At 40.5% G+C, this 27,367-nt stretch overlaps 1 protein-coding gene across 1 annotated transcript; it reads left to right on the plus strand.

Moving 5' to 3' along the window:
* Nucleotides 1–286: 286 nt before the first annotated feature.
* On the plus strand, nt 287–27,367 carry rasgrf1 (Ras protein specific guanine nucleotide releasing factor 1). Its single transcript, XM_030765858.1, has 27 exons — nt 287–562; nt 7,430–7,536; nt 9,207–9,354; nt 10,225–10,317; nt 10,983–11,236; nt 11,652–11,731; nt 11,860–12,053; nt 12,595–12,704; nt 13,581–13,699; nt 14,193–14,353; nt 15,092–15,155; nt 15,625–15,767; nt 15,940–16,022; nt 16,467–16,715; nt 19,057–19,427; nt 19,796–19,915; nt 21,453–21,623; nt 21,729–21,835; nt 21,955–22,067; nt 23,624–23,684; nt 23,955–24,058; nt 24,329–24,413; nt 25,145–25,342; nt 25,854–25,933; nt 26,317–26,434; nt 26,831–26,899; nt 27,275–27,367. Exons 1-27 carry the CDS (start codon nt 287–289, stop codon nt 27,365–27,367), a joined length of 3,771 nt encoding a protein of 1,256 aa, XP_030621718.1.

Below are 27,367 nucleotides of genomic sequence, written 5' to 3' on the forward strand. Positions count from 1 at the left end.
GTAATATTCCTCTTGTCCTTTTGAAGGTTTGTTTCGCCTGAAAGAAAATGGTCTTCTGATGAAATACACATAAACTCGAAACATTCAGGATGACAGACTTTCACATTCTTCATTTTCATCTCTCTTTTTCTCTACTTCATGCCAACGCGGTGATTGCAGTGGATGGGCAGAACGTGCGGTAGTTCGCCTCTAATCAAAGAAAGTGCCCGTCTGTCTAGGGACTGCATCCAGAGAAGATGTAAGGATCCACTCGCTTTTCCCCCAACCAGCGTCTTCTGAACAAAAAATGCAGAAGGGAATTCGACTTAATGATGGCCATGTCACCTACTTGGGTCTTTTGGCAAAGAAAGATGGTACAAGGCGAGGCTGCTTGAGCAAAAAAAGCTCCGACAACACGAAATGGCATACCAAGTGGTTTGCTTTACTACAAAATATGCTTTTTTATTTTGAGAGCGAGTCCAGCTCTCGACCCTCGGGATTATACCTGTTGGAGGGATGTGTGTGTGACAGGTCGCCGTCACCCAAACCGTCGCTGTCAGCCAAGGAATGTTTAGAAAAACAGGTAGGAAGCAAAAGGAACTGCAAGTTTCACTGCGGTTTTACTACAACTCTATTATCTATGCTTTAGAGACACTCGCTGACTTATTAAACTAAGTTGGTAGCCACCTGAGAGCCGTAATAATACAAGACAAGTCAGTTACGAGATGGTTATAGTTTTATTTCTTCAGTGTGAGTTAATGCGTGAATGAGATGGTACGCATACGCAGGGTACACAGGCGCGCAAAGAGCCAACAGTTTTCGCAGCAGTACATGCAGCGGAATATATTGGTAGATTTCTGCACATTCGGTTCTTTTCCCTCAGTATTCCTGTGTGTCATTCTAAGCTATTTTATGTAAAACCAAATGCAATGATCACTCAACTCAGTAACATCCAGTTTAGATTACTTTATGATACTCATCGTATTTGATGTTATGTAATCTGTGCATCGGATAAAGTATATTAATTACCCACACACAGCTGAATTCACATGGTTTGATAGATATAACCGTATTGTTGTTATTTTCTGTCTCACATGAGATATTGATGTGAATTACGAATTTTTCAGTCTTTCTCATTTTTGTCTTTTCAGTGGTTTTCAGGCATTAAATGGTCGCAATTACATTGATTTTTAATACAGTCTTGATTATTGCATCCCCATATATGGTCAGAGCCTTGTCAATTAACCTTCAAGTTTTAAAGACACAGTTTTTCTCTCCGTGCGAGAGAATTACGCCAGCGAAAGCACTTTATAAATCTCAGAGTCGCCATCATGCGGAAAACTGGCGTAAAATCACCGTCTGTTTGACGTATTGATTTAATTCCCGCGTTGATATTAATAGCATCCTACCTTGGCAACTGCGTCTGCTAACCATACTTAAGAACACAGCGGTGTCTAAAACAAAGTTTTCGAACATTTACAATGTCTTATTGAAGATTTTAGCATGATCTGCATTCACATTAACTGCCGTTCACAAGAATTGACTGTTTTTTGTTTCCTCGAGAATTTGGGAAAGGCTAATCCAATAATGACACAGTGTTTGATTACATCAATTGCGGCCATTGCCACCGCAAGAAGCACGCATTTTCTTATAATACCTGTCTTCCATGACGTTATTTTAAATTTATTCGAAAACTAAACCAAATTATCGATTGGTTCCGCAACATAATGATCAATATTATCAGTCAATAGTGTTTGTGTCTTTGTTTTGTCGTTTGGCTTGTGTTTTGTTTTGCTCATTTTTGCAGAAGGTGGACAGACCCATGCAGGTCCTGCACAATTGGCAAAGTGTTCAGTTTAATCCTGATTGTCAATTTAATCCTTTTTTTTTTAAACACACTTTCAAATAAAATGTCATAAAATAAGATGTTCTCAACATCCACCATCACTTCATTGTACTATTTTGCACATCATCAAAACAGACCATGATCCTCAGGTGTCGTCATGGTTGAAGAAAAAATCTTCTTCCATCTCAAACTACTTTTAAGAAGGATGATTGTAACTAAAGCATAGTGACTAACTGTTGGCATAAACAAATTAGGTTTGATTTGCAGAAGTGGCGGTTGAAGTATTCACTGTATAAATGCACATTATAAGATGGCTTTGATAATGAATACAATAATGTGTCTTGATCAAGGTCTGGTCTTGGTCTGCAGTGCCTGTCCCTCTCTATGTAGGGCTGCAATCCAATGGCAGCCCAGGCCCTTCCCGTGAACAGCTGTCCCTGTGCTGACAAAGCAGTATGCGGCACTGGCTCTAATACTGTGTCTCCATCTTCCTCTGAACAACACAAACCCTCAGAAATATTACTCAACAGTATGTGTTTCTCTCCATTTAAATGCGAAATTCCTCAGACCAACTTAAAGCTCTCATTTAATGATATTAATTCATACCTCAGCCTCAGAGCCTAATGCGTTTATTCTATTTAATGAAGTTTAACTTAGCCAGTTTCCTACCAGTTTAAAGACAGACTGTAATCGAATAGTTGTTAATGCCATCTGTTGAATATCTGCATTCGTCCTGTGAAATATAGGATCAATGAACCGTTGTGAGGTCTTTCTTTGAAATAGTGACCCCAAGACTCAAATTTCATTTAATCTGCAATAATATACATAGATCCGGTGTATGCACCAATTATGAGGTGCAGAACTCAACATGAACAAGCAGATTGTAAACAATGCGGTTTTACATCATAAAATACTTGTGTTGGTACTGTGTGGTGGGAAAGCAGTGCATTTTAATTGATCTTTTCAGCCCTAAATATCTAATATTCAAATCAATGGTTAAGGGATAAAATGCATAATTAATAGTTATAGATTGATAGTGTTGGTCAGCAACATGTGTGCTATAATGTTAAAGTACTGGTACCATTTTCTTTGTCTGACAGGGTTCCGTGGTTTGTTTTACAATCGTCCAGCTTCAAGTTAGAGTTAGAAGACCCACCAGGGGGTAAGATTTGTGGCTAAGGAGAGAAAAATGCCTTGGGCTTCCACACAGATCTGTGGTTAGTCATCATATTGCTTTTTTTATGGCTGGCAGATATCTGAGGAGGTGAAATGAGTGAAAAAATGGCTCTAAACATATTTTCAACCCAAGTGCCCACAAACAGCTCCCATACCTTTCTCTGGAGGTTTGGGTTAGCACTGATCACTGTACAATAAATGATCTCAACTAAAGAATGCAAGCAGATTCTCAGATATGCATCGACAATTTCACCTTACAGAGCTATATTGTCGTTAAATTCACATTTTAATATGTGCATGTGTATTCATGTCTGTGTCCCTTAAAGGAACGGAATTATACACACGTGGTAAGTACACTGGCTAAGGATTTATTTACTCAACAAATATACCTGTTGCACACACACTCCAGGTTTGTCAAGCTTGGATGAAAAGAGAGGGCAGTTATTGTTTTAAATTGTGATGTTATATGACAGCTCGGAGCAGACACACATGGGGACAAAGCTTTACAGAGCAAGCGCAGAGAGCATCATCGCAGGCTTTTAGATAACAGTCAGTCTACCTCTGAGTCATACCATGGAGTTCTCAATGTTTAAGTATAGAAACCCTTGATCTTCCACTTTTCATTAAGTAAATTAATCAAAGGTGCTGTTTTACGTCAGTAAATTAATGTTAAGAGTTTATAGAGTAGCTGTGTCGATTACCAATGACTGGTATTTTGTTCATTCAGTGTAAAGAGTGCCATTGGATTACATATGAGAATAGTTTCCATGGCCGTTGGTGTTGCACAGGAGGTATGCATTAAAATATTTAGGACACATTTCTTTTCTTTTAAATACAAGGCCACTAGCTTTTGCCCTCTCTTGTTGCCCTAGTATCCCTGGATGAAATGTTCTACTTTCTGTCATGAATGTGTTCTTTTTTTTTTTTTGGAAAAAATATATCTGCAATTGAGCCCATGGTTCCTATGGCAACCCCTATTTGCATGTGAAAAAGTGTGATGGAAGAGGCCGATGAGCGTGTGTGTGTGTGCGTGCATGTGCAGGGGTGTGCATGCATGCATATATGGGTGCGTGTGTGTGTGTGTGTGCGCGAGCGCGCATACGCGCTCACGTTTGTGTGTGTGCATGCATCTGTGTGGGCATTTGTGTATGGGTGCGTGTGTGTGTGTGTGTGTGTGTGTGAGAGAGAGAGAGAGAGCGAGAGAGAGAGAGATATTAGCAGGGGTGTGAGCAGTGTATTGCGCTTCCCTTATTAATGCAAATGCTATTTGTGCTAAATTTGTTCTGTATTGTACATTGTACCTTGGAGGGGTCAGAGTCCATTTATAGAAAATCACTCATCTTTTCACTTATCTCTCTTTAGGGAGTAGAAACATTTTTTGCCAGACTCAACTTGTGTGTGTGTGTGTGTGTGTGGAGTCAGTACTACTTTTTTCCCCCCGTCTATTCTTGGACTCCAATTCGGAGGTTTGTGGTACTTAGACAGAGAGTGGAACGTTGAAAAACAAGTCATTTTTAAGGAGCCAAAGTAAGTGACAATTGCAGCATATGTAATATTTCCAATGTTGCACTGTTAAGGTCAGACTTCTGAACTTTATTAAAAAAAGTTACAGATGATAACAGGCCCTTGTGCTCATTTTTAAGAAACTTAGGAAGGGGAGGCAAGTTATTGATATATAGTGTTTTGTTACTCATGGTTATAAGCACAGTTACTTTTTTGAAGCCATTCCCTTGTGAGGTTGTAACACTGCGCGATAAATGGGTATAATGTTGTGAGAGGTAGGTAAGAGGTGTAATTTATTTATTTGTTTGTTTGTTTATTTATTTATTTCATATCAGAACAATAAAAGCTTAAGATTTGGGTGTGATCATTTTGCTTTGTAAAATGCTTATCATATTTCCTTTGTTTAAATAGCAGACCATGTCATATGTGAAATAGACTGAATTGGACAGTGTTTTAACCTGACTGTGCTTTGGTTAGAAAAGCCTGTTATCTGGTCTGATACAGATAGTGACATGGTTTTCACTCTGCATGGGAAGGGGACATTAGTGAATCAGTTAAAAGAGTTTGAAGGTGCATGACTCAGCAGTAAGCAGAAAGCAAGCTGTATGACTGTGTGTGTGTGTGTGTGCGTGTGTGTGTGTGTGTGTGTGTGTGTGTGTGTGTGTGTGTGTGTGTGTGTGTGTGCACGCATTGAGTATACTCTTAGCAAGTTGTTCACTTAAGTCTTAATACAAAAAGAAATCAAAATACATGTGTGTATGCCTGGGTGCAGGAATAGGTATTAGGGATAGATTTTCTTTGACAGAAGGATGAATAGCTGATGAGTGCGAGGGTGGAGGCAGACCCTGTCATGAATAGTGATGAACAGTTGGTTGATGGGTTCTGGCTGGACATCTGTTGGGCTCAGATTAGGGGGTGATTTCATTCCCCTGGGCAGATCTACCCTCCACCTGAACAAAGGTCACTATGAGAGAGCCATAGGACTCAAAGACTTGATACCAAGATAGCAGCAGACAGACCATCAGATCTGTTCTAGAAATTACCATGCCTCCAGAGAGAGGATGCTTCATCTGGTGATGTCAGTCATGTTAAAACTGTTCGAATGTTCTTTAAATATACCCACGGGATATGTTGTCCGACTTAGAGAGGATGGACATAGAGAGTGCTTGTAAAGTGCATGCATTTGTTCAGAACACCCACCCTCCACACACACACACACACACACACCCCTCCACCCACCACCCCCTCCACCTCCTTTTTGTCTTCTGTGAAGAATACATCACACATGCATTTTGTCTCTCATTGAACAGGAACAAGATGTGCTGATTCATCACAGACAACCAGGCTGGTTATTCTACATGTTTTACACTGAGCCTCATATTCTGTTCACATTTTGAAGTAGAACTAAAATGCTTGTCTGTGGAATGATCGTCATTCTCAGAAGAGCTGTGTGGTAACAAGTCAAAGCCTTGTGTCGGGAGAGGTTAAGTCTTTCACTGGAACCAGTTTAAAGAAGTGATAAGACAATAAGTCATACATACATACACACACACATACACACACACACACACACTTATACAGAGAGAGAGAGAGAGAGAGAGAGAGAATGCAATGAGCAGTTCTGGATCTTCTGTTTTCAATGGGTTTAGAATGACCTGGTTTTTGTTTCCACCAAAGATGATCAAGGATGAGTGAATCCGGGTTTGCATTGTGGGTTTTGTTCGCTGTAAACATCATGTTTCTGCTACAATACAACTGCTTTTGTTTGCATTAGAAAACTTTATTAAAAATTTAAAATCTTTACCTTCAAGGGACTGTAGCTTGACTAATTTTACAAACACCATATTTTCACTAACATAATAACATTCCAAATAGAGTTTGATATATTTGGCATGACCATGCCACGTAAAGCTAAACACATACACACCCATACTTTGAATAGTTATACCTGGTAAGGTACAGCATCTCATCAGAGACTATAAATGGTAGTGACAGTTACCTGATGAACAAGGAGCACCACAAATACAGAGTCAGCCAAAACCAGTCTGTCTCTAAAGGGACAATCTTTTCTTAAAGAATTGTGCTATGAATATATTTGCATTTTGTTTTGTTTTAAAGACCAAGTGTTTCTTTCAGGATCATTTGTAAAAGATTATGAACATACATGTCAAGTCAGTAACTGACTTTGCTCATGTCCTTTAAGCACTCAACGTGGATAAAAATGTACTCTTGGTGTAATCAAACAATAAGTGTGACATGATTATGATTAAGATGGCGTGAATAAGGCTTAAAAGAGGGTCTTGTACGCAGCAGAAATGGTGGTTGTTGGGAATTCAGAGCTAAGGCCTGTGTATCTAAAATGGAGTGTGGCGGGAAGTGCGGCGCCTAGCCACTAGCGTACAGAGGAGTTGCTAGGTAACAGGTAGCGTACAGTTATGTAACGCACCATGCCTCGAGCTTACATGTTTTATGGCTTTCTCGCTTGGGAACATGGACTGTCACAAGCACTGGGAGGTTTCCTTAAGTAAGCCCATGTGATTTGTCTGATCCACTGGACAAGGATGGGGATCCCACATATGCCGGGGTTTTAATTAAAGCATCATCAATGAGATAAGAGAAAGATCTTTAGTTAAATGTCTGCTGACTAATGCAGTTCCCTATTGCTTAGAATTTTCTAATTTTCCAGTTGTGAGAATTTTTGTTGACTTCAGTATAGGCAAAAATGCCATTTACTGTCCGTTGCTCAAATATGAAAGTATATCAGAATCTAGGTTTTAGAATATATCGCATGTGTGTGTGTGTGTGTGTGTGTGTTTTTCAATGACTTTTACACTCTTGATTCTCCCTCTTTCCACTTCTAGGCCATGCATTTTCAGTCTAATCTGTGTTAGTAAAACCTCTGTCTTATCTGGTTGTATGTTTCAGTACTATTTCACAGTCAACTTCAACCATGAGAACCAGAAGGCTCTGGAGCTTCGCACAGAGGATGTGAAGGACTGTGATGAGTGGGTGGCAGCAATAACACATGCCAGGTAATCTAAACTCACCTTTGGCGAGAAAACGCAAGGTTTTGTGGGCTTTTTAATACACTTTGTGCTAAAACATGGAAGTTTTACATTACTGTTGGATTTCTGACCTCTTTCATAGAGGGTAAAACTGGATATTTAGTTGTATCAAGGTTGATATGTTAGTCTTTTCAGAGGTTGTTAAGAAGCAAATTGTGAAAAGGAATATCTCATGAAATCATATGAACAAAGATGATTCATTCCTTTGACAATTAAAAGTTTTGTGTAAGCCAGATATTAATAAAGTTCTGTGCACTGTCTGACATGGAAAATGAATGCTAAGCTTTATTGTAGAAAAGTTTGCAAAAAGATTTCAATGCATTGCAGATATGCAACTTCTCATTATCTGTAGTTACTTTTGGGTTTGAAGGAGAGGATAGGTAAGCATGATGTAATACTATGCTGCCAGCAGCATTTATGTGTATGCTGTCTGATTTTATTTAAACACTGGTTTATCCCATATATATGAAGCTATACAAATTACACTTGAACATATTACTTTAGCAATTTATTTAAAAAAAAAAGGCACTATATGGTTACAGTTTATGTGAAATACGAGAAGTGTTTACTGACTTTAAACACTCCGCTGGTTGATCTGTTTTTACTTAATTGTAGTAATACATTAACATCCAGTCCAAAAAAAGCTGTCATGCAAAATATTTGTGTTTTAGTGTGTACCCTTTCTAAAAAAAAATTATGTATGTGACCCTTCAGCAGAATTCATAGTTTAATATATTGTCCTTTGCATATGTCATGACTGTAATAGAGTTCTTTGATTTAAATTTAAGGCATTCAGTCACTATGATGAGCTTTCACTGTGAATCTGAGCAAATGCATATGGCTTCTGGTTTTACTATTCAAACAGAGATAATCCAGGAAAAGTTGTACAAACAAATTTTCCACAAAATACTATAGCAGGAGCATTTGTTCTCTAGCAGTAACACACCATCAAGATACCAAATTGGAATTCACTTACATTAAATGAGACAAGTTGATGTTTATTAGAATCAATGTAAAACAAGCAACTCAGTTGTTTTGAAGCAGTTTGTATTGGTGAATGTGGTTTGGGGCTCCTTTTTCAGGCTCCAGTCTGAACTGGAAGACTATTTTGGCAGCTTATCTCTTCAGCACCCCGAAGCACTTCTAAATCTGTGTGCACAAACATGAAGGCGTCTGGGTTTGCATACTGTTTGAGATAAGCAGTGCTCAAACCCATCTATTTAGTTGCAGAATGCTAGAATTTGCAATGTTCCAGCAGCAAGTCAGCCTCTTTGACTTGATGTATGCGTTTACCTGTACGGTTGTTTTTTTGTTGTTGTTTTTTTTTTTTTAATTACTGTGTCCGTTTGACCAGAATGTCCTACATTTGTGAGTATCTATGGTCATATGTGTGTTTTGTGTGTGTTTGTATGTGCACTTGTCTGCATTAATATGTGTTTGTGTATACATTTTGAATAGCTGGGTCTGTACGCATGATTAAATGTGGTAGACACGAGTTGTGTTCAGATTTAATTGAACATTATTGCTTTTTCTGTTTCTCTACATCATGTGCATGCATGTGTGTGTGCGTGTGTGTGTGTGTGCGTGTGTGTGTGCGCGCGTGTGTGTGTGTGTGTGCGTGCGCGCGCGCTGTGCAGTTACAGAAACCTGGCTACAGAGCATGAGACGCTCATGCAGAAGTACCTCCATCTACTCCAGATCGTGGAGACCGAGAAAACGGTTGCTAAGCAACTTCGACAACAGATAGAGGATGGGGAAATTGAGATTGAACGTCTAAAATCAGAGGTAACATTTGTTGTAAAACCAAGTGCCACACCAGAGGTTCATTACTTCTCAATGTTAACGCCTGATATTAATGCCTGTTGAGAATTTAGGGGCAATATGTCAGCAAATTTACCTCAAAGAGCAATAACGTTTCATTCTGAATGCTACTCAAGGGTAAAATATTTCTTGGATAATATCTGCTCTGAGGTTGAGCCATATTTTGTGCGTGTGTGTGCTTTTTTTCTTTTTCTTTTTTTAAACTGTCTTTGTTCAGAAAAAGAGAATAAACTGGAGGTACGAGACATAATCAGCCACAGAAAGACAGGTCTCTGGACTACTTTGCACTCCACTTTGCATCTGTACTCATAAAACAGCCATCCAATAGATCTGTGATCCCTGCTGTATACTTCATCAGACGGATCAAATAGTCATTTTACTTTAATGTGCAAATGTGGAGTTCCAAGTGAATCAGTGCTCTGAATATGCATGAAGGCAGGTCTATTATACGTGTTGTGTCCCTGCTCTGTACACCATGATAATAAAGTCTTTCAGGGCACAGCCAAATAAATGAACACACACTTACCTTTAGGCTGCACTGGGGCAGCTCCCAGCTCTATTGTGTCTGTCCCACCCTCCCTGAAAAATTTCCCTTTGAACCTGCAGTGCTAGGTAACACATTCAGAGGTGAACTAAGTGTGTTGGCAACCAGTGGAAACCACTTCTTGGCCAATGATGTAATCTGAGTGAATCAGTAAGTTTTGATAGTGGTACTAGTCCATGGGTACACCAGCACTGATCCCCTCTGACTAACACACTGGGAAGAGCTGAACTTTTGGTCATGGAGGTGTTAAGTTTCACTCTCTCACTCTGTTTTTTTTTTTTCTGTGGCAGATTGCCGGGCTGCTCAAAGACAATGAGAAAATCCAGTCTAACCCCACAGCAGCACCCAGTGATGATGACTCTGAGATCAAGAAAATCAAGAAAGTGAGACATCTTTTTATACCTCTCTCTCTCTCTCTCTCTCTCTCTCTCTCACACACACACACACACACACACACAGACTTTTCCATGATTCTCTTGCTAACCTGTGCCAATCTATACTACCCTGCTCTAAAACAGAAGAAGGAAAAACACAAGAATTATCACAAACCATCAAAGTGTGCCTGAACAAGTCACGCATCTAAATATATGCGTTTCCTTCTCTTTCATATGCTTTTTGTGATGAAAGCCCCCTCAGCATTGCTGTAGCTTGGTGACCCATTTCCAGATAGCCACTGCCATGTTTCTAAGCTGTTTAAAATGACTAAATTAGATCATTTAATAGAAAAACTCTCTCTGTAGGGTTAATATTTTTCTCTTTAATCCTGTTCTACCTTACCCACTGTGGCATATTGCCCTGAGCTTTGACCTATACACAATATGGCATTCATAACTACTTACTGTAACAGGCAGACCAACACACCTCAGTCAGTCCTGAGGAGTTATCTGGATATTGGATTCAGATGTGTTAGATTGAAGATAGCACAAAACCGCATAAGAGTGTGGCTCTTCAGGTTGTGGATTACCTCCCTGCACTGTTACATCAATGGATGTTAGGTAGCAAATGAAAAAAATCTCCATATCAATTTTCCTCTCTCTGTCTGTGACAGGTGCAGAGTTTCCTGCGTGGTTGGATGTGCAGGAGAAAGTGGAAGACGATCATTCAGGACTACATTCGCTCACCCCACGCTGAGAGCATGAGGAAGAGGAACCAGGTTGTCTTCAGCATGCTCGAGGCTGAGGCCGAGTATGTCCAGCAGCTTCACATCCTGGTCAACAACTTCCTGCGGCCACTTCGCATGGCAGCCAGCTCCAAGAAACCGCCCATCACTCATGATGATGTCAGCAGCATTTTTCTCAACAGGTATGACACTTTGGCTTTGTTAACAAGAAAAGATGGAGAGAGAGAGAGAGAGAGAGAGGGGTGGGGGTTGGGGGCGAGATTTGAACCTGCTAAGTAGTTTATGGACCAGTGTCTCTTAATGTAATTCTTAGGCATCCATCAGGCCAAGCACAAACTCACCTAATTCTGGAAAGCAAAGGTGTGATGATTACTAAATGATAGAAATATAGAGAACATATGCACTCTTTTACTTTGTCCCCAGAACTGAAGTTTAGAAACACTGTCACGCCTTTGTGACAGCTATGAGAAGGTTCAAAATGGATCCATAAAACACACTATTAAACTTACTTTGATGGCTACAGTGAGAGTTAAAATCAACACAATGAAATGTCTTGATTTCTGTTTTTTTTTTTGTTTTTTTTCATTTTTTCCTCAGTGAAACCATCATGTTTCTACACCAGATATTCTACCAGGGTTTAAAGGCTCGGATAGCGAGTTGGCCGACATTAGTCTTGGGTGAGTGTTTTGCTCAGGGCATCTGTAGAAATCCTCTATAACACAAAGACCTGCCAGCTGACGTTCCTGAGTTTGTGTAGGTGGAGCCGGTCATGGTAAACTTTTGAACTCTCTTCTGTTCTCTCCAGCTGACCTCTTCGACATCCTTTTGCCCATGCTGAACATCTACCAGGAATTTGTCCGTAACCATCAGTACAGTCTGCAGATCCTGGCCCACTGCAAGCAGAATCGTGACTTTGACAAGCTGCTCAAACAGTACGAAGCCAAGCCTGACTGTGAGGAGCGTACCCTGGAAACTTTCCTCACCTACCCCATGTTCCAGGTTAGCTTCCTCTTCTTCATTAGGTCTCAACCAATGTCAAACGTCTGCTTTAAACGAGAATGTTCTGGTAATTTCGTGAGGTAATTTCAATCTCCTTTGCATTTTAAAAAAAAAAAAATGTTCTCCATATCTTGGGTGTGTTGTGCAGCCCTGTAGACGGCAGCCGTTAGTCTCTCATGACTGTGTGTCCACAGTGTCCCCGTTGTGCTTTTTCACTGCTACTTAAAGTGGTTGTTTGTGAGACACACAGAGTGTTATAATGGCTTTCTTCTGGCAAGGCGTGCGGTTTGCCTGCGTGCAGCTCCACTGGGGCATACTTTGGGCTGTGCTGCGTAGGTAATAAATTTGTGCTGATGACTGTGGCTGTGTGTGTAGTGCTCCCTGCTGATCCTTCTCTGTGAAAATACCGCACAGAGTACAGCATTATTTGAGTCTGTTTGTATTTCAGTGTGTGTGTGTCTGTGTGTGTGTTTGTGTCTTAAGAAAAAAAATGTAAATGTAATGAACTGATAAAATAACTGTCCATCTTTCTTTGGTGCAGATCCCTCGCTATATTCTGACACTGCACGAGCTCTTAGCACACACTCCTCATGAACATGTGGAGAGGAACAGCCTGGAATTTGCCAAGTCCAAACTGGAGGAGCTGTCCAGGTATCTCACCATTACAATTCACAATCCACACAACACACCGCAGCTCACTTCATGATCTATTCTGCCATGGTAAATGAACACAGAGGGCCTGTTTCTCCAGGGTTAGACACCAGACAGATGATCATTTCTGAATAGTAATAATTTATTCAATGACCAGTCTTAATCTTTTGTGGGCAAAATCAACTCTTAAGAGTGTTAACTCTGGATTACAGAATCGCTTTTTACTGTTTTTAAATGTAAATCGCACTCATCACAGTAAACGCAGTTACGAAAGCAAGTATTTATGCAATTATTTAAAAACACTCCTCTCTTCTCACTGTAACAATGTCAGAGTGAACTGGTGTAAAGTAACTCTGCAGTGAACTCAAGGAGATCTTAGACTGGAAAATCAATATTCACAAACTGACTGTGTGACAGCCAGCACAGAGTATGTTAACCAGTCAGATTAGTCAGATTAACCAGCCTGAGGAACAAGTATGATCACCATATGATCATCATATCACATCACTAACTGCATATCAACTCTCTTCTTAAACATCATATATGAGCTTCATAGACATACACATTGGACTTTGTGATTAATTTCTCATAGTTATAGAATCAGAATATAGAATAAATGATTTCTGTGGATGGATTTAGCATAGGACTGGATTAAATTAGTTAAGCGTGAGGATTTTCATCTCAGAAACCATCCAACTAAGTTGTATTTTGAAAGTTTGTTTCCTACTGTGGTTGTGAAATGGCAATAATTAAATCTTACGTGTGTGTATTTTAATATACAAAATGCCATTTTCAAATCATATTTGAATGTAATTAAAAAAAAGTAATGTGTTTGACAACATATTTATTCTTTGAATTGCTATTGCTGTCCGCCAGAATCATGCACGACGAGGTGAGCGAGACAGAGAACATTAGGAAGAACCTTGCCATAGAGCGTATGATTGTGGAGGGCTGTGAGATTCTCCTGGACACCAGCCAAACGTTTGTCAGGCAAGGTAAGCCCTCTCATTTGTCTGCACCCATCTCCACCTGAGTTCCCCACAAAGAACCCAGAGATCCCTGATAAGGGCCCACATCACAGAGGTGGATCTTTCCCATTCTCCTCCTATTCTTCTCTTGTCTCGACTGTCACTTTCTTTCATTGTCATTGCTCCCAGCCCTCCATAGGAGCCCCTTTCTCTGCCTGCATTAAGGCAAAGACTGTTAACCCCCAAAAGGATTGAACTAACCTAATCCTCCTCAGCCTCTGAGGTACAGCATGTGCTGGAAGTTGGGGCTGACTCTCACTTTCATTTCCAAGTGTAATTACAGCCTGATCTGATGATGAGTCAGGGATTGCAAATGTCACAGATCCTCAGCGGGATATGCAGCGATGGGGAGAATCCGATAGAGAAATTGTCGGATTGCGTGTATCCCCACGTGTGAGTTTGAAAGGAGAAGGTAGAAGAACTTGTCAGTTACCCTCTGACACCCTTCTCCTCTTTACAGGATCCCTCATCCAGGTGCCGATGAGCGAGAAGGGTAAGATTACCCGTGGGCGCCTCGGTTCTCTCTCTCTTAAGAAAGAGGGGGAAAGACAGTGTTTTCTATTCTCTAAGCATCTGATCATCTGCACCAGAGGCTCTGGAGGAAAACTTCACCTCACCAAGGTTAGTCTAGGCTTCCAGAACTTTCCATTGAGGTTCACAGAACCAAGCATATAACCTTATTGTTTATTCGTTTAATGGCCTGTTCATGTTAGTACACGTGACAAAATGAAGAGTTGTAAAAAAAAAAAAAAAAAAAAAAAGAAAAGAAAAGAAAAGAAAAAAAAGACACTCAAAAAGGAAATACAAGCAGTGGAGTGATTACACATTGGACCTAATGGACATATTTATAGTATGACAACGTATGACAAATGCACATTACTTTTCATTTTAGATGTGTTTTAAGATTTTGGACTTTGAATGCTTAAAAGTGTTGTGTCCAACATGCAATGTTTGTTAAGCAGCAGAACTGATCTTACAGCATAGGTATTGAACTGAAAAAAAAAGCATTCTACTGTAGACCTAAAGTAAATGTTACACTATAAACGCAAGAAATTCCTTAGCTATTAATAATATCTTAACAAAGTCCCTGAAGGTGACTTAACGTACTACGGGGCTCTGGATTGATCAATGAAATGGTTTCAGCGTTCTTGGAAAAGGTAATAATAGTCCTCGGCTGACCGTAATTTGGTGCTTTCGATCACCTCGCGTTGTTCCCTGGTCTTGGGGGAAATTTCAGCAGTACATCCCCCACTCCTTAATAAGTGTTTTAGTGTAAAGCGTATTGATTATTTGATGGCAGCAGATTGTCAGTGTACCCGTTTGTATGCGTCTGACCTCTTTGTTGTCTCTGGATGTCAGAATGGTGTGGTGTCACTTATCGACTGCACTCTGATAGAAGAGCCAGAGGGCACAGATGACGAGTGTGAGTATAACGCCATTTTGTCTCTCACTCTGCCTTCCACAACGCACTCTTTATACTATTAAAGAACGACTCAAAAGCTCTGGTATTAAAGTAATGGTACAATAAAGGACACATTTGTATTGATTGTCCTATTTGATCTGAAAAAAAGTCGTACACAGACTTGCATCTTACAGCCATAAACACCTCAGTCTTTACAGTTATCTAAAATAGGACATTCACAACATTCACAGCCTAGTAAATGTGGATCGTATAATTACTGAGACATGCTTATGTAAGAAAGAAAACATGAATATGTAAACTACGTTTATAGCCTTTTAAAATGAACACTTACAGAACTGTAGTAATCATGTTAGGCGTCATGTTATGATTATTGCAAAACCTGAATATCAATGACTTTAAACTTTTCCCAACTTAATTCAATCCTGATTTTCCCTCATTTTTCTTCCTTTTGTTTCTTTTTACTCCATAGCCAAATCAGACAAGAGTGGTCAGGACATGGAACACCTGGACTTTAAGATTGTGGTAGAGCCCAAAGACAGCCAGTCCTTCACCATCATCCTGGTGGCCTCCTCACGGCAAGAGAAGTCAGCCTGGACCAGTGACATCAGCCAGGCACGTCTTCACGCATCACGTCTCCCTTTAGTGATCTACCACCAAGCACACAGCCTAGAGGGGTCTACATGACCCTCCTTCTCTTCCCATCCAGTCGCTAGCCTTTACTTACACCTTATTTCTCTTTCTCTCCCTCTCTCTTACTCTCTCTCTCCTTCCTTCTCTCCCACAGTGCATAGACAACATTCGCTGCAACGGACTGATGATGAATGCCTTTGAGGAGAATTCTAAAGTCACTGTGCCCCAGATGATCAAGTAAGGCTTGCTTACACTTACACACCACAAAGGTCAACATCACAGTCAGCCATCTGAATCTGCTCTGACTACATTAGGCGGTAGTCTAGAGTGTCCCTGAATGCAGTTTGCATGCTAGTTAGCGCAGGAAAATTATTTGGCTACTTATTTGCTAACTGACTAATTTTGCCTCCTTTTTTGTAATAAGATATCATGTATTTACAGTTATATTGTTTGTAACTGTAGGATGAATATTCTTTAAAATATATTTAAAATGATCATTTAAAAAAAGGACAAGAAAAATTTAGTAGTTTTGGTAGTGTGGTGTTTAGTTTGATGCGTGTCTGAAATTTTGTAAAAAAAAAAAAAAAAAGAAAAAAAAGAGAAAAAAAAGAATGAATGAATGAATGAAATCAAGAAATAAACTAAGGTATTGTTGCTTGTCTCCTGTCATGTGATGAGCAGGTCTGATGCCAGTCTTTACTGCGATGATGTGGACATTCGCTTCAGTAAGATGATGAATTCATGCAAAGTGCTACAGATCCGCTACGCCAGCGTGGAGCGACTGCTAGAGAGACTGACCGACCTGCGGTTCCTGTCCATTGATTTTCTCAATACCTTTCTCCACTCTTACCGGGTCTTCACTACTGCCGATGTGGTTCTGGACAAACTCATCACCATCTATAAGAAGCCCATCAGTGCCATCCCTGCCCGGTGAGCCAACGGGGTTATATGAATTCTAGCAGTGTTAATTGTGAGTTCAAACATTTGTTTGTGCTCATAATATCCACATTCACTAGAGTAAATGCAGTTGTCTAAAATAGCCCCTATTGCGAATAATTAAAACAACGTAGGTGTTTGGAAGTTTTGGAGATTTGGAAATTTTGCTGCATAATCCCCTGCAGTAGAAATTGGGCCAACCAGCTAAGGTATAAGGAAGCTGGGCAGTGGGGTAGTTTGGTAGTCCTTAGTTATACCACACACACCCCAAACTGTGAATGAACCCAGGGACAGCCTGTTATTCAAACACTACTCCTTATGCAACCAACCGCTACCACCAAAGGGAGGGATGAGGTAGTACAGTATAGTAGCTTGTTTTTTAAATTAGCAGATCTTTATTGTGGTGTCATGACAAAATAAAGCCATTTTCATTTGAGTCTGGTCTGTGAGCCTCAGCTCCTGCGACTTTGGCTGGCTCATGTCACTGGCTGTCCTCTTTTCAGTGTCACGGGCTGTTGAACCAAACGTTGTAGTGCCATTGAATACATTCTTACAGTAGCCCATAGCTAAATATTGAATCCATACAATCCGTCCATTGTAATAAACAGTAAATCTGTGGATGTACGCCATCTGCATTTGGAGCTGGTCGGTGAGTGATGAGGTCCAGTTCCTCTCCAATAGATTTCACACTCCCCAAGTCTCCCCAAGTCTCACACTCTCTCTTGATCTCAGGTTACTGTCTAGTGTCCAAATGACTTATGGTCCCTTAGTCACATTTGTTGAGGTGAAAAATGAGCTCACTACTCTCTCTCATGTGCAAACATTCATTTATATACGTATTATACATTATTTTGTGAAAAGTATTCATGTGATAGAGAGAGAAAGAGTGTGTGTGTGTGTGTGTGTGTGTGTGTGTGTGTGTGTGTGTGTGTGTGCGCATGCATGTGTGTGTGTGTGTGTGTGTGTGGCAGTACAGTGTGACATGTATGGGGTTAAAGCTTTTTGGTGTGTGATGTTGGCTCATGCTCCCCTGGTGAACGACTGAGATTTTAGAGTGTTTGATAATAACGAGTCCTGACAGGCTGTCCTGTCTGGGGGCTCCATGAGTGGACTGTCACACACACACACACACACACACACACACACACACACACACACACTCTTTCTCTCTCTATCACATGAATACTTTTCACAAAATAATGTATAATACGTATATAAATGAATGTTTGCACATGAGAGAGAGTAGGAAGAAGAAAAGTAACATAGAGAGAGAGAAAAATGAGGAAAGAGATGACACATTGATCTTTGTCATCTCAGTGTACGTGTGTGTGTTAGTGCCTGTGTCTGTATTTGTGTGTGCATATGTGTCAGAGAGAAGAGGTGAAGGTTTGAGAAAGACTAGTGAGAGGTCACGCTAGTGCAATGTGTTGCCTCTGTGTGCGTGTGTGCGTGTGTGCATGTGTGCGTGTGTGTGTGTGTGCGTGCGTGTGCGCACGAGTGTGTGTGTGTGTGTGTGTGTGTGCATGTATTGTGCTTCTGGAAAGAACAGTAATTGGGCCCAGCCTCCTCTGCCTGCCTGCCTGCCTGGAAAACGTCTCAGCGGGCTCTGTCGCTGTCACCTTAGCAACCGGCCACTCTGCTGCAGGACCCCACCCTGCTGTCGTCTGCAGAGGATCCGCCAGATGAAATATTTAGTGTGCGCACGTCGGCATATCCACGTTACCCCCTTGCTCGTCTCCCCTTGGCTCGCTAGAAGTAGGGAGACGCACACGCACATGCAAACACAGACTCACTCTCCTGTTCAATGATGAAATACATATAGAGAAGCATTTTGACATCTGGGCCCACCTACATACCCACTTCCCTCTCTGCTTGCTGCACCCACTCCTGGGCAGCCAGAGATCTCTCTCTCTCTCTCCCTGCCTGGGCCACCCCCGTTCAGCAGCTCTGCATTAGTTCCTATGCTGCGGTCATCCGGACTGTCATAAGAGGCACTGTTTTTTGGGAAGCATGACATGAAGGATGGAAGGGGCATGATGGCTCTGTATGTGTGGAAAAGCTTTTCTACAACTCTCTTTCCATTTGTAGCCTCAGTGAGACAAATATAGAGACCATGCTACAGGGGCGGTAAGGGTTGAGTTATCTTTCTTCTGTTTGTTCTTGGTTGCTTTAAACAATGTCATACTCATTACTGAAGCCGCATTGATGATTGGACAGTTCTTTTGGAGCTGTGAGACTGAAACAAGCTTGAGGGCTTTAAAACAACCCTTTCATCTGAATTGATTGCGCATTGACTCTGCCTTTGAATAGATATGTTCTCTGTATTAACACACAGGTCTCTGGAGCTGTTCTTCGCCAGCAGTCAGAACAACAAGCTTCTGTATGGGGAACCTCCCAAATCACCCCGAGCCAGCCGCAAATTCTCCTCCCCTCCCCCTCTGGCCATCACCAAGACCTCGTCCCCAAACCGACGTCGCAAACTCTCCCTCAATATCCCCATCATCACAGGGGGTAAAGCTCTGGATTTGGCTGCCCTTAGCTGCTCCTCCAATGGCTATGCAAGCATGTACACGTCCATGTCTCCTTTCAGCAAGACCACACTGGACATTAACAAGCTTTACGTGTCCAGCCCTATCACCAGCAAGATTCCTGATGAGGGAGAGGCGAAGGCGGACAAAGCAGAGGAGTCTTCACTCTCAAAGCAAGGTGAATGTCTGAGATGTCATGCTCCCGTTGCACAAGTTCAATTTTGAGAGAAGTTATCTGAACATTTGTAATGTTAGAGGTGGATTCTCTAAGTTCTCAGTGGTCCCTTAGTACTGCAGTGTTCTGAGAGGTTTTATTGTAAAGCTTTGACATTTATTGTTCTAATTAAGCATTCTTAGAATGGAACGTCCTTGCATTAATACTGCCATAACATTTGGCATTAACTTCATAATAACCCTCCTAATAGCTGGGGAAAGCTCTCTGCTATACTGAGACGTATTTCTGTTTGAATTGTCTTAGGACTAAGTTAAAAAGCTTATGACTGAAAGCGGTTCTGGTCTAATTCTTGACTTTCGCTCTCTCTCTAGACAATTCAGTGAGGGAAGAGAGTGATAACGACCAGCTCCAGAGCGACGAGGCTGAAGCCGAGGCATCCCCCACCAAGTCGCCCACTACACCTAAAAATGTCAAATGCAAAAACTCCTCAGGTACTGTATGTTCTGCCTTAGACAGACGAAGTCTAAGGGTATTGGTCAGTTACATGAAACCAGGGCACCTATGTCCCACACTGTCAGGCCACCTGCCCCCTTTTATCAGCCAAAAACTAGCATTGCTCAACAATTCCAAAATGGCGGAACAGGTCTGTTATTAGATTTTTCTTTTTTCTGAAATATTTAATATTTTTGGGGAAGGGGGGGGGGGGGCTTATGTGATTTTTGCTTTATGATTGAGATGTTCATGCATCTTGAAGCAGAGACTATATATTAGTGTATGACTAGATTCATTCTGAGAGCAGAGATGGAAGCCTCACAAGACACGATTCATGCAAAATCTCATTTGTTCTGTGGGTGAAGATAGGAAAAAAAATACAGGGAAACGCCAAAGGAGGCGTGAGTAGGTGTTTGGAAAACTTGTGCCATAGCAACCATCAGCGTGTATTCTCTTTTTTGCCGCCCCCGATTCGAGGGGTTGTTTGAGTGTGTTGTCAACGCCGAGGGATTCTTTTGTCTCCTAACTCTCTGGTCTAGATTTAATCCAAGGTCAAAGGTCAATAATGGACTAATAATGCGGAGGTGTGGGGGAGTTCACTGTTCAGCCTTACTGACAAACACGAGCAGTGTTTTGTCCAAAATAAAATTACATTGTGCATAACCGTTTAGAAATGTACCCCTACACATCGTGATTTGGTGCTGTGAACCGCGGTATTCTCTATACCCTGAGCATGTCTTTAATACTGGTCTTTCACTGATATTAGCAGCTATTTTTAGCCACAAGCATCTTGAAAATCAAAGCGCTGCGCCGTGGCTTGCTGGGGACACATTCGGTGATTTTGTGTATCATGCTGCCTCCTGCTGGAGACCTGTGTCTATATTTGAAAAATAATTCGCAATTGCTTGTCGCCTTGTCAGCACAGACCATGAATAACAATCCTGGTATAAGTCATGCTTTATTTGATGCCTTTTCTTTTGCGAGTATGTCCATCTACATACATTCCTAATGTTTTACGACAGCAGAGCACTCAGTACAGAGCTGCGAGAGCTTCTGAAATTTCATTTTGAGCTGTCAGTTTACACCATTTCATGTTGCTGATATTTGTGACATTTTTATAGGTCATTAGAGAAAACTTATCCACTGTGATGGTAATGTCGCCGCTTTGATTATTTCTGCTTGGGATAATCTAGCCTTTTCTTTGCCACTGCACTTTAAAGGGGAAGCAAGCCTGTCCAAACAGATTGCTACCATACCACTCCTGCAGACATTCTAGTCTGTATCAGAGAGGTGACTTATATAGCTTTCCCTGTCCTTCAGCTGAGGGTTGGTACACAAATGGATGCTGAAAAAAAAAGTTGTTTAAAGATGATACAGTGACAAACATCTTTAAATTAACTGTCTGGATTTTCATATCCTTGATGTAACTGTCACAGGAAGCAACAGCACACAGGAAAATTTGTCTTTGTATTTATTATCAACTTATGCTGCCTGGAATTTGCATAGTGTTTATTCCTGTATCATGTTTCTACATAGAATTCTCTCTGTTCTCCTACAATAATGGAATGGTGATGTCGTCCTGCCGAGAGCTGGACAATAACCGTAGCGCCCTTTCTGCTGCTTCGGCTTTCGCCATCGCCACCGCTGGTGCCAACGAAGGCACTCCAACCAAGGAGAAATACCGTCGGATGTCCCTGGCCAGCACTGGTATGACACACTGCATCCACAGAGCTCTCAGACACAGAAGCATAGGCTGTCTTTTAGCATTTTCAGACACATTAATGGTCAAAGTGGCCTCTCCTTGGTTTAAAGGTTTCCCTACTGACCAGAGGAACGGAGACAAAGAGTTTGTTATCCGAAGAGCTGCCACTAACAGAGTACTCAATGTCCTGAGGCACTGGGTGTCCAAACACTCCCAGGTGAGAAATGTGTGTCACACTGTATCGTGCTGTGGTTTGGTATGGACAAATAAAAAGTCTTCAGTTTTGACAGTTTGGGTGGGTTTAACTCTTTGTTTTGCTCTGTGTTTAACCTGTAGGATTTTGAGAGCAACTCTGAGCTGAAGATGAAGGTGATCAGTTTCCTAGAGGAGGTGATGCATGATCCTGAGCTCCTGACCCAGGAGAGGAAAGCAGCTGCCAACATCATAAGGTAGGACACTCCTAGAACTCACTTACACAGCAAACACGCCAGGGTCACATGAACTTTTACAGTCAAATATTTTAACTCTTTTCACAGACTACACACAGATCATAGTCAATGCAGTGAGTTTACTCTCATGAGTAATTGTAATACTGTAGAATGTAAAATAAGCCTGAAGTGTAGCTCCTGACAAGATTTTACTGGAAGGTTTTTGTGCATTCATTTTATTAAGTTGCTTTATTATTTGAAAAAAGCACAATAAGGCACCACATCACATTACTATTACATGAATACACATTTCTTACAGACATCAATCAATGCCTGCTACACATCCCTTATTGGTGCATATACTCATCAAGTTTCCCCCCCCCAAAAAATTTTACAATGTTCTCTTTCTTCAGATTTAAAATAATGACAGTTCTTTCTGATAATCTGATACTGATACTCTTTGGTGGGCTCATTCTGCTAAATTTATGCAGTACAGCTCTCCAGTGTCAGAGCTTTTTCAGAAAGTATTTACTCTTGTCTGGTATGATGTCTGATATAATCCAGGGCATAATAGCAGGAATAATTATTCAATGTCTGCTCCTGCTAGATATTTCTTTACACCTGCCACTGTCCGTGCGCATAGCTGAATAGTGGGACAGACCCAAAAAGATATGAAAATAGACTAGAAAGGTTCAGAAGTGTACCAAGATATTCCAGCTAAACTTCCTGCAGCAGTCTGAGCTGCCACTGATGGCTCATATTGTAAACATGATTGCCCAGATATTTGTTGTTGTGGTTGTTGTTGTTGTTGTTGTTGTTGTTGTTTGTGAATCTGATTCTTTCTACCATCTCAATTTAATATAACTTGAGTGTTTCTCAGTTGATTGTATATCTTGAACTCAAATCTCAAAATTATTTTGTCCCAGTCCTTAAATTGTTTTTATGGCACTTACGCCGCTAATTATATGAAGAGGGACAGGATTCTTGGTAACAAAGTTTATTAGTTAAAATCTAGATGATTTTAGTTAACATGCAGCAAACCCATTGATATCTGCTTTTATTTATTTGTTAATAGGGCTTATCTTTTAGGAGTTAATAGGAGTTATCTTTTAACAAATGAAATAGAAGAAGAGCTTTAAGAATTTAAAATGTCTGCTTTACACATCTTGGTGAAGTGTATAACTGTAATCTGAGTTTTCTTTATATTTTGTTTATAAGCAGGCTACACACTTCACATATTTAGGAAGGTCATCAATTTGGATATGTCAGCATTTGGGTTCATCTGGAACAGCAGAATGTCGTCTGGCTTATGCTTATTGACTGGACTTGAAATTCCCTTTTATCCCTGAATCCTCTCCTATTGCTTGAGCAAATGTGTGAGAAGCAGAAAAACGTCTGGGCTTGGAGTGCAAACTGTGTGTACAGGCTCAAAAAACCAGACGGCATGTTTTTCATAATGACTCTTTATTGGAGCCTGGAACACTCTCACTGTTGTGGTTAAGGGCTGTTTTGCAAAGGATTTTTCTGGAAAAGCCAGTTAAGTGATAATGGAACACATTAATGTTTTCTTGTGTTAGGACCCTTACCCAGGAGGACCCTGGAGACAACCAGATCACCCTAGAGGAGGTGATGCAGATGGTGAGTGGGCACCTAATGGGTCTCACCCAAACACTCCTGTTTATTATGCATGTTTTAGCACTGGGTGAAATTTTGACCCTCTGTTTCAATCTGTCATAGAGGATACAATAGTATATCACCACATTTTCACAATGTTGACTTATTTATGTGGCCTGTTTTTGAAAAAAGCAAATCCAGTCTCATTGTAAACAGGGTTGTCCTGGCTCTGAGGTTGTCTCGACTGCCAGTGTGGAGCGTTTTATGACATTTGCTGGGTTTGTGTTTTACTAGGCGGAGGGAGAAAAACCTGAGCCATTTGAGAATCATTCTGCCCTGGAGATTGCAGAACAGCTCACCCTTTTGGACCACCTCGTGTTCAGAGTCATCCCATATGAGTGAGTGCTGTGCCGAAGACAGAGACAAGTTTGACTGACGTATAGTTTCATACCACTGCATTCATAATGCAGTAACTATGGTGTGTGAGTATATGGTCAGTGAGACGGCAAGCAGGCATTTTTCTGTGTGAGCCCACTAAATTCAACACTAACGCTAACATTTATCAGCCGTTTTTGTACATCTGTTAATAGGTGAATAGGTGAGCTTGTGTAATGTAACTTTCTTTGTGATTCTCTTCGTGACTCTCGTCTTTCTGTACTGTTTCACAGAGAGTTTTTTGGCCAAGGCTGGATGAAGAATGACAAGAATGAGAAGACTCCGTACATTATGAAAAACACAAAACACTTCAATGATGTAGGTGTTTTTATTATATCAACAGATGTATCAACATTATACAACGCCACAGAATGCCAGATGAAACAGTTACACTTTACTGAGATGAAGTTTCAGAGTGCCTGTTTATCAGAGTCATGAAAGCATTATTTATGAAGCATCTATAATGGCCTTATAAATCTTTGTACCCAAGTTATAAAGCATATCTACATCATTCATGTGAGTACCTTCACACAAGTGACATGAAAACTATATGAACATTCATGACCAGTGGTCACATACGGTGTCATATATGACAATAACCTAATGAAGATATATATATATATATATAAAGGATAATGTTATGAGGGACAGCATAAGACATGCCATAAGGTTTGCCAGTAGACCAAACTTTTGTAATTAAAGATCGTTTCCCCAACAATATGTCTGATACTCAGTGTGCAGAAGGTTGGAAAATGTTGATTATAAGCCATTCATAAAGCCCTCACAAATGTCTATAAACTGTCATGTCACATTTTTGAAGGTGCTTATAATATATAAATGCCTCACAACATTTTGAAGCAAACAATTCAAAACTCCTTTACAAATAATTCATAATCCATGTGATCACATAATGCATGTGGGTGCCTTTGTAAATATATCACATTTACAAAGGCATTCACAAATGTTGCATGAAGTCTCTGTAACTCCACTGTCATACAAACTCTTAACTAGTAGATATTTTCTGAATAATTTGCCTCTGGCTTTCAAAGATAAGTAATCTGATTGCCACGGAGATCCTGCGTTGCGAAGACGTCAACACCCGGGTGGCAGTGATGGAGAAGTGGGTGGCAGTAGCTGACATTTGCCGCTGTCTCCATAACTACAACGCTGTGTTGGAGATTACCTCCTCTCTCAACCGCAGCTCCATCTTCAGGCTGAAGAAGACCTGGCTTAAAGTGTCAAAACAGGTGAGACAGATCCAGCCAAACACACCACTGCTCCCTCCCCACATGCCAGCCTTCAGAATGCCATTGATCAGGATATACTGGGTATATGGGATAGCTGTGTGAACCTAGTATCTATAATAAATCTGGCATTGTCAAACATGCCTTCCTTTCATCTGATTTCTGTCGTTAAGAGTATGTATTGTAAGTCTTATTGTAAGTCACTTTGGCTAAAAGCGTCTGCCAAATACCAAATTGTAAATTGTAATTGTATGTATGTATCTGATCACAGATCATACCTGACTTAAGGCTATATAATGTACATAGCAAATGCTCCATTGTTGAATTAACTCTGAGAGTATTTGTTATGTATACTATCTTACACTAATGTGACGTTTAAACACTCTCCGAGTTAATTTGTTTCTCTCAAAGTTAATATAGCATTGGCAAATTTGCTGTGGAATTGGATATGTTTTCTCCTTTTTCTTATTTTAGAGGGATGTTTCATGTGATTGATTTTCATTTCGTTGTTCAGACTAAAACGGTGATTGACAAGCTGCAGAAGCTGGTTTCATCTGAGGGAAGGTTCAAAAACCTGAGGGAGGCTTTGAAGAAGTAAGTCTAAAGATTCAGAGTGATATACCTGTCTGTTCTGAAGCCTATGCACACACACACACACACACACACACACACATATATATATACAGACAGATGCACTTAAGGACGGTGCGGAAAAAAAGACAGAACATGTCTTTTTTGGCAAAACAGGGTGTTTCTATGTTGTCAGGCCTGAATGTAGTGTAGTTTATCAGAGGTGTTTATCAGAGGGAGCTACCAGGTTGCATATTATGTACCTTGACAGTTTTCATAGATCTATGTGTATGTGTGCGCACGCGTGTGTGTGTGTGTGTGTGTGTGTGTGTGTGTGTGTGTGAGAGAGAGAGAGAGAGAGAGCTCCTGTGCATATGTTGATTAAACTCCTGTATTGTGTCTGTTAGTTGTGACCCTCCCTGTGTGCCATATTTGGGAATGTACCTCACTGATCTGGCTTTTATTGAGGAGGGGACACCCAACTACACAGAGGACAACCTGGTCAACTTCTCCAAGATGAGGATGGTAAGCAGTCTGTCTGAAACAGAGTGTGTCTGACGTAGAAATTTTAGAAATATGTTTGTAATACATTTTCTATGTAAAACTTACATTTTTTTTCTTTGCATTGTAGATACATTTGACCTTAGTCTGATAGGCTGAGGGTTTTGGATAAATGAAATGAAAATTTGTCTAGACTCACACAATGGTTTTAAACAGAGCTGTATTTTTTAAATGATTTGAGCTTAAGTATAAACAGAGTGAACAATGACACCTTAAATTTGGTTTGTTGTAGTGTGTAGTAGAAACACAGCTATTTGTCCAATGTATTTCCACATTGCACACCTCCACAGTACATTTGTATTGAAATTGGATTATCTGATGTTTCTGTACTGACAATTGTTTTTATTTGTCATTCCATAGATTTCTCACATTATTAGAGAAATAAGGCAGTTTCAGCAGACAGCCTACAAGATAGATTGTCAGCCAAAGGTATTTATCATTGCATTTCAATTATGAAACTGGGTTTTGTTCATGGTTCAGTTATTACTGATATTGTGATATGATGTCATTACTGAAAATCTTCAAGAGAAAAAATGGGTTTGTTTTTCTGATTTAATAGAGCCATTTCATATGATTAAATGTGTATTGCTATGAAGCAGAGGACTTGCCCTTCTGTGACAAAGATGCCAATGTCACAACCGTTTTAGTTGAATAAATAATGTTTTGTTTGTCATGGACAGTAGATATTTGTTGATGTATGAGAGGGCTTGTCTATGGATGGCGGTTGGCGTAGTCATGACTCATTCTTTAAGAGCAGCATTATTTATTTGTGATGTATAATTTCTGATTCTGTTATTTGTCTAGACAGCGCAGTACTTGCTGGACAGTAGCTCAGTAATGGATGAAGAGGGTCTGTATGAAGCCTCGCTCAGAATTGAGCCTAAAGTGCCCAACTGA

This window comes from Chanos chanos, chromosome 2, assembly GCF_902362185.1.
Source record: "Chanos chanos chromosome 2, fChaCha1.1, whole genome shotgun sequence".
NCBI lineage: Eukaryota > Metazoa > Chordata > Actinopteri > Gonorynchiformes > Chanidae > Chanos > Chanos chanos.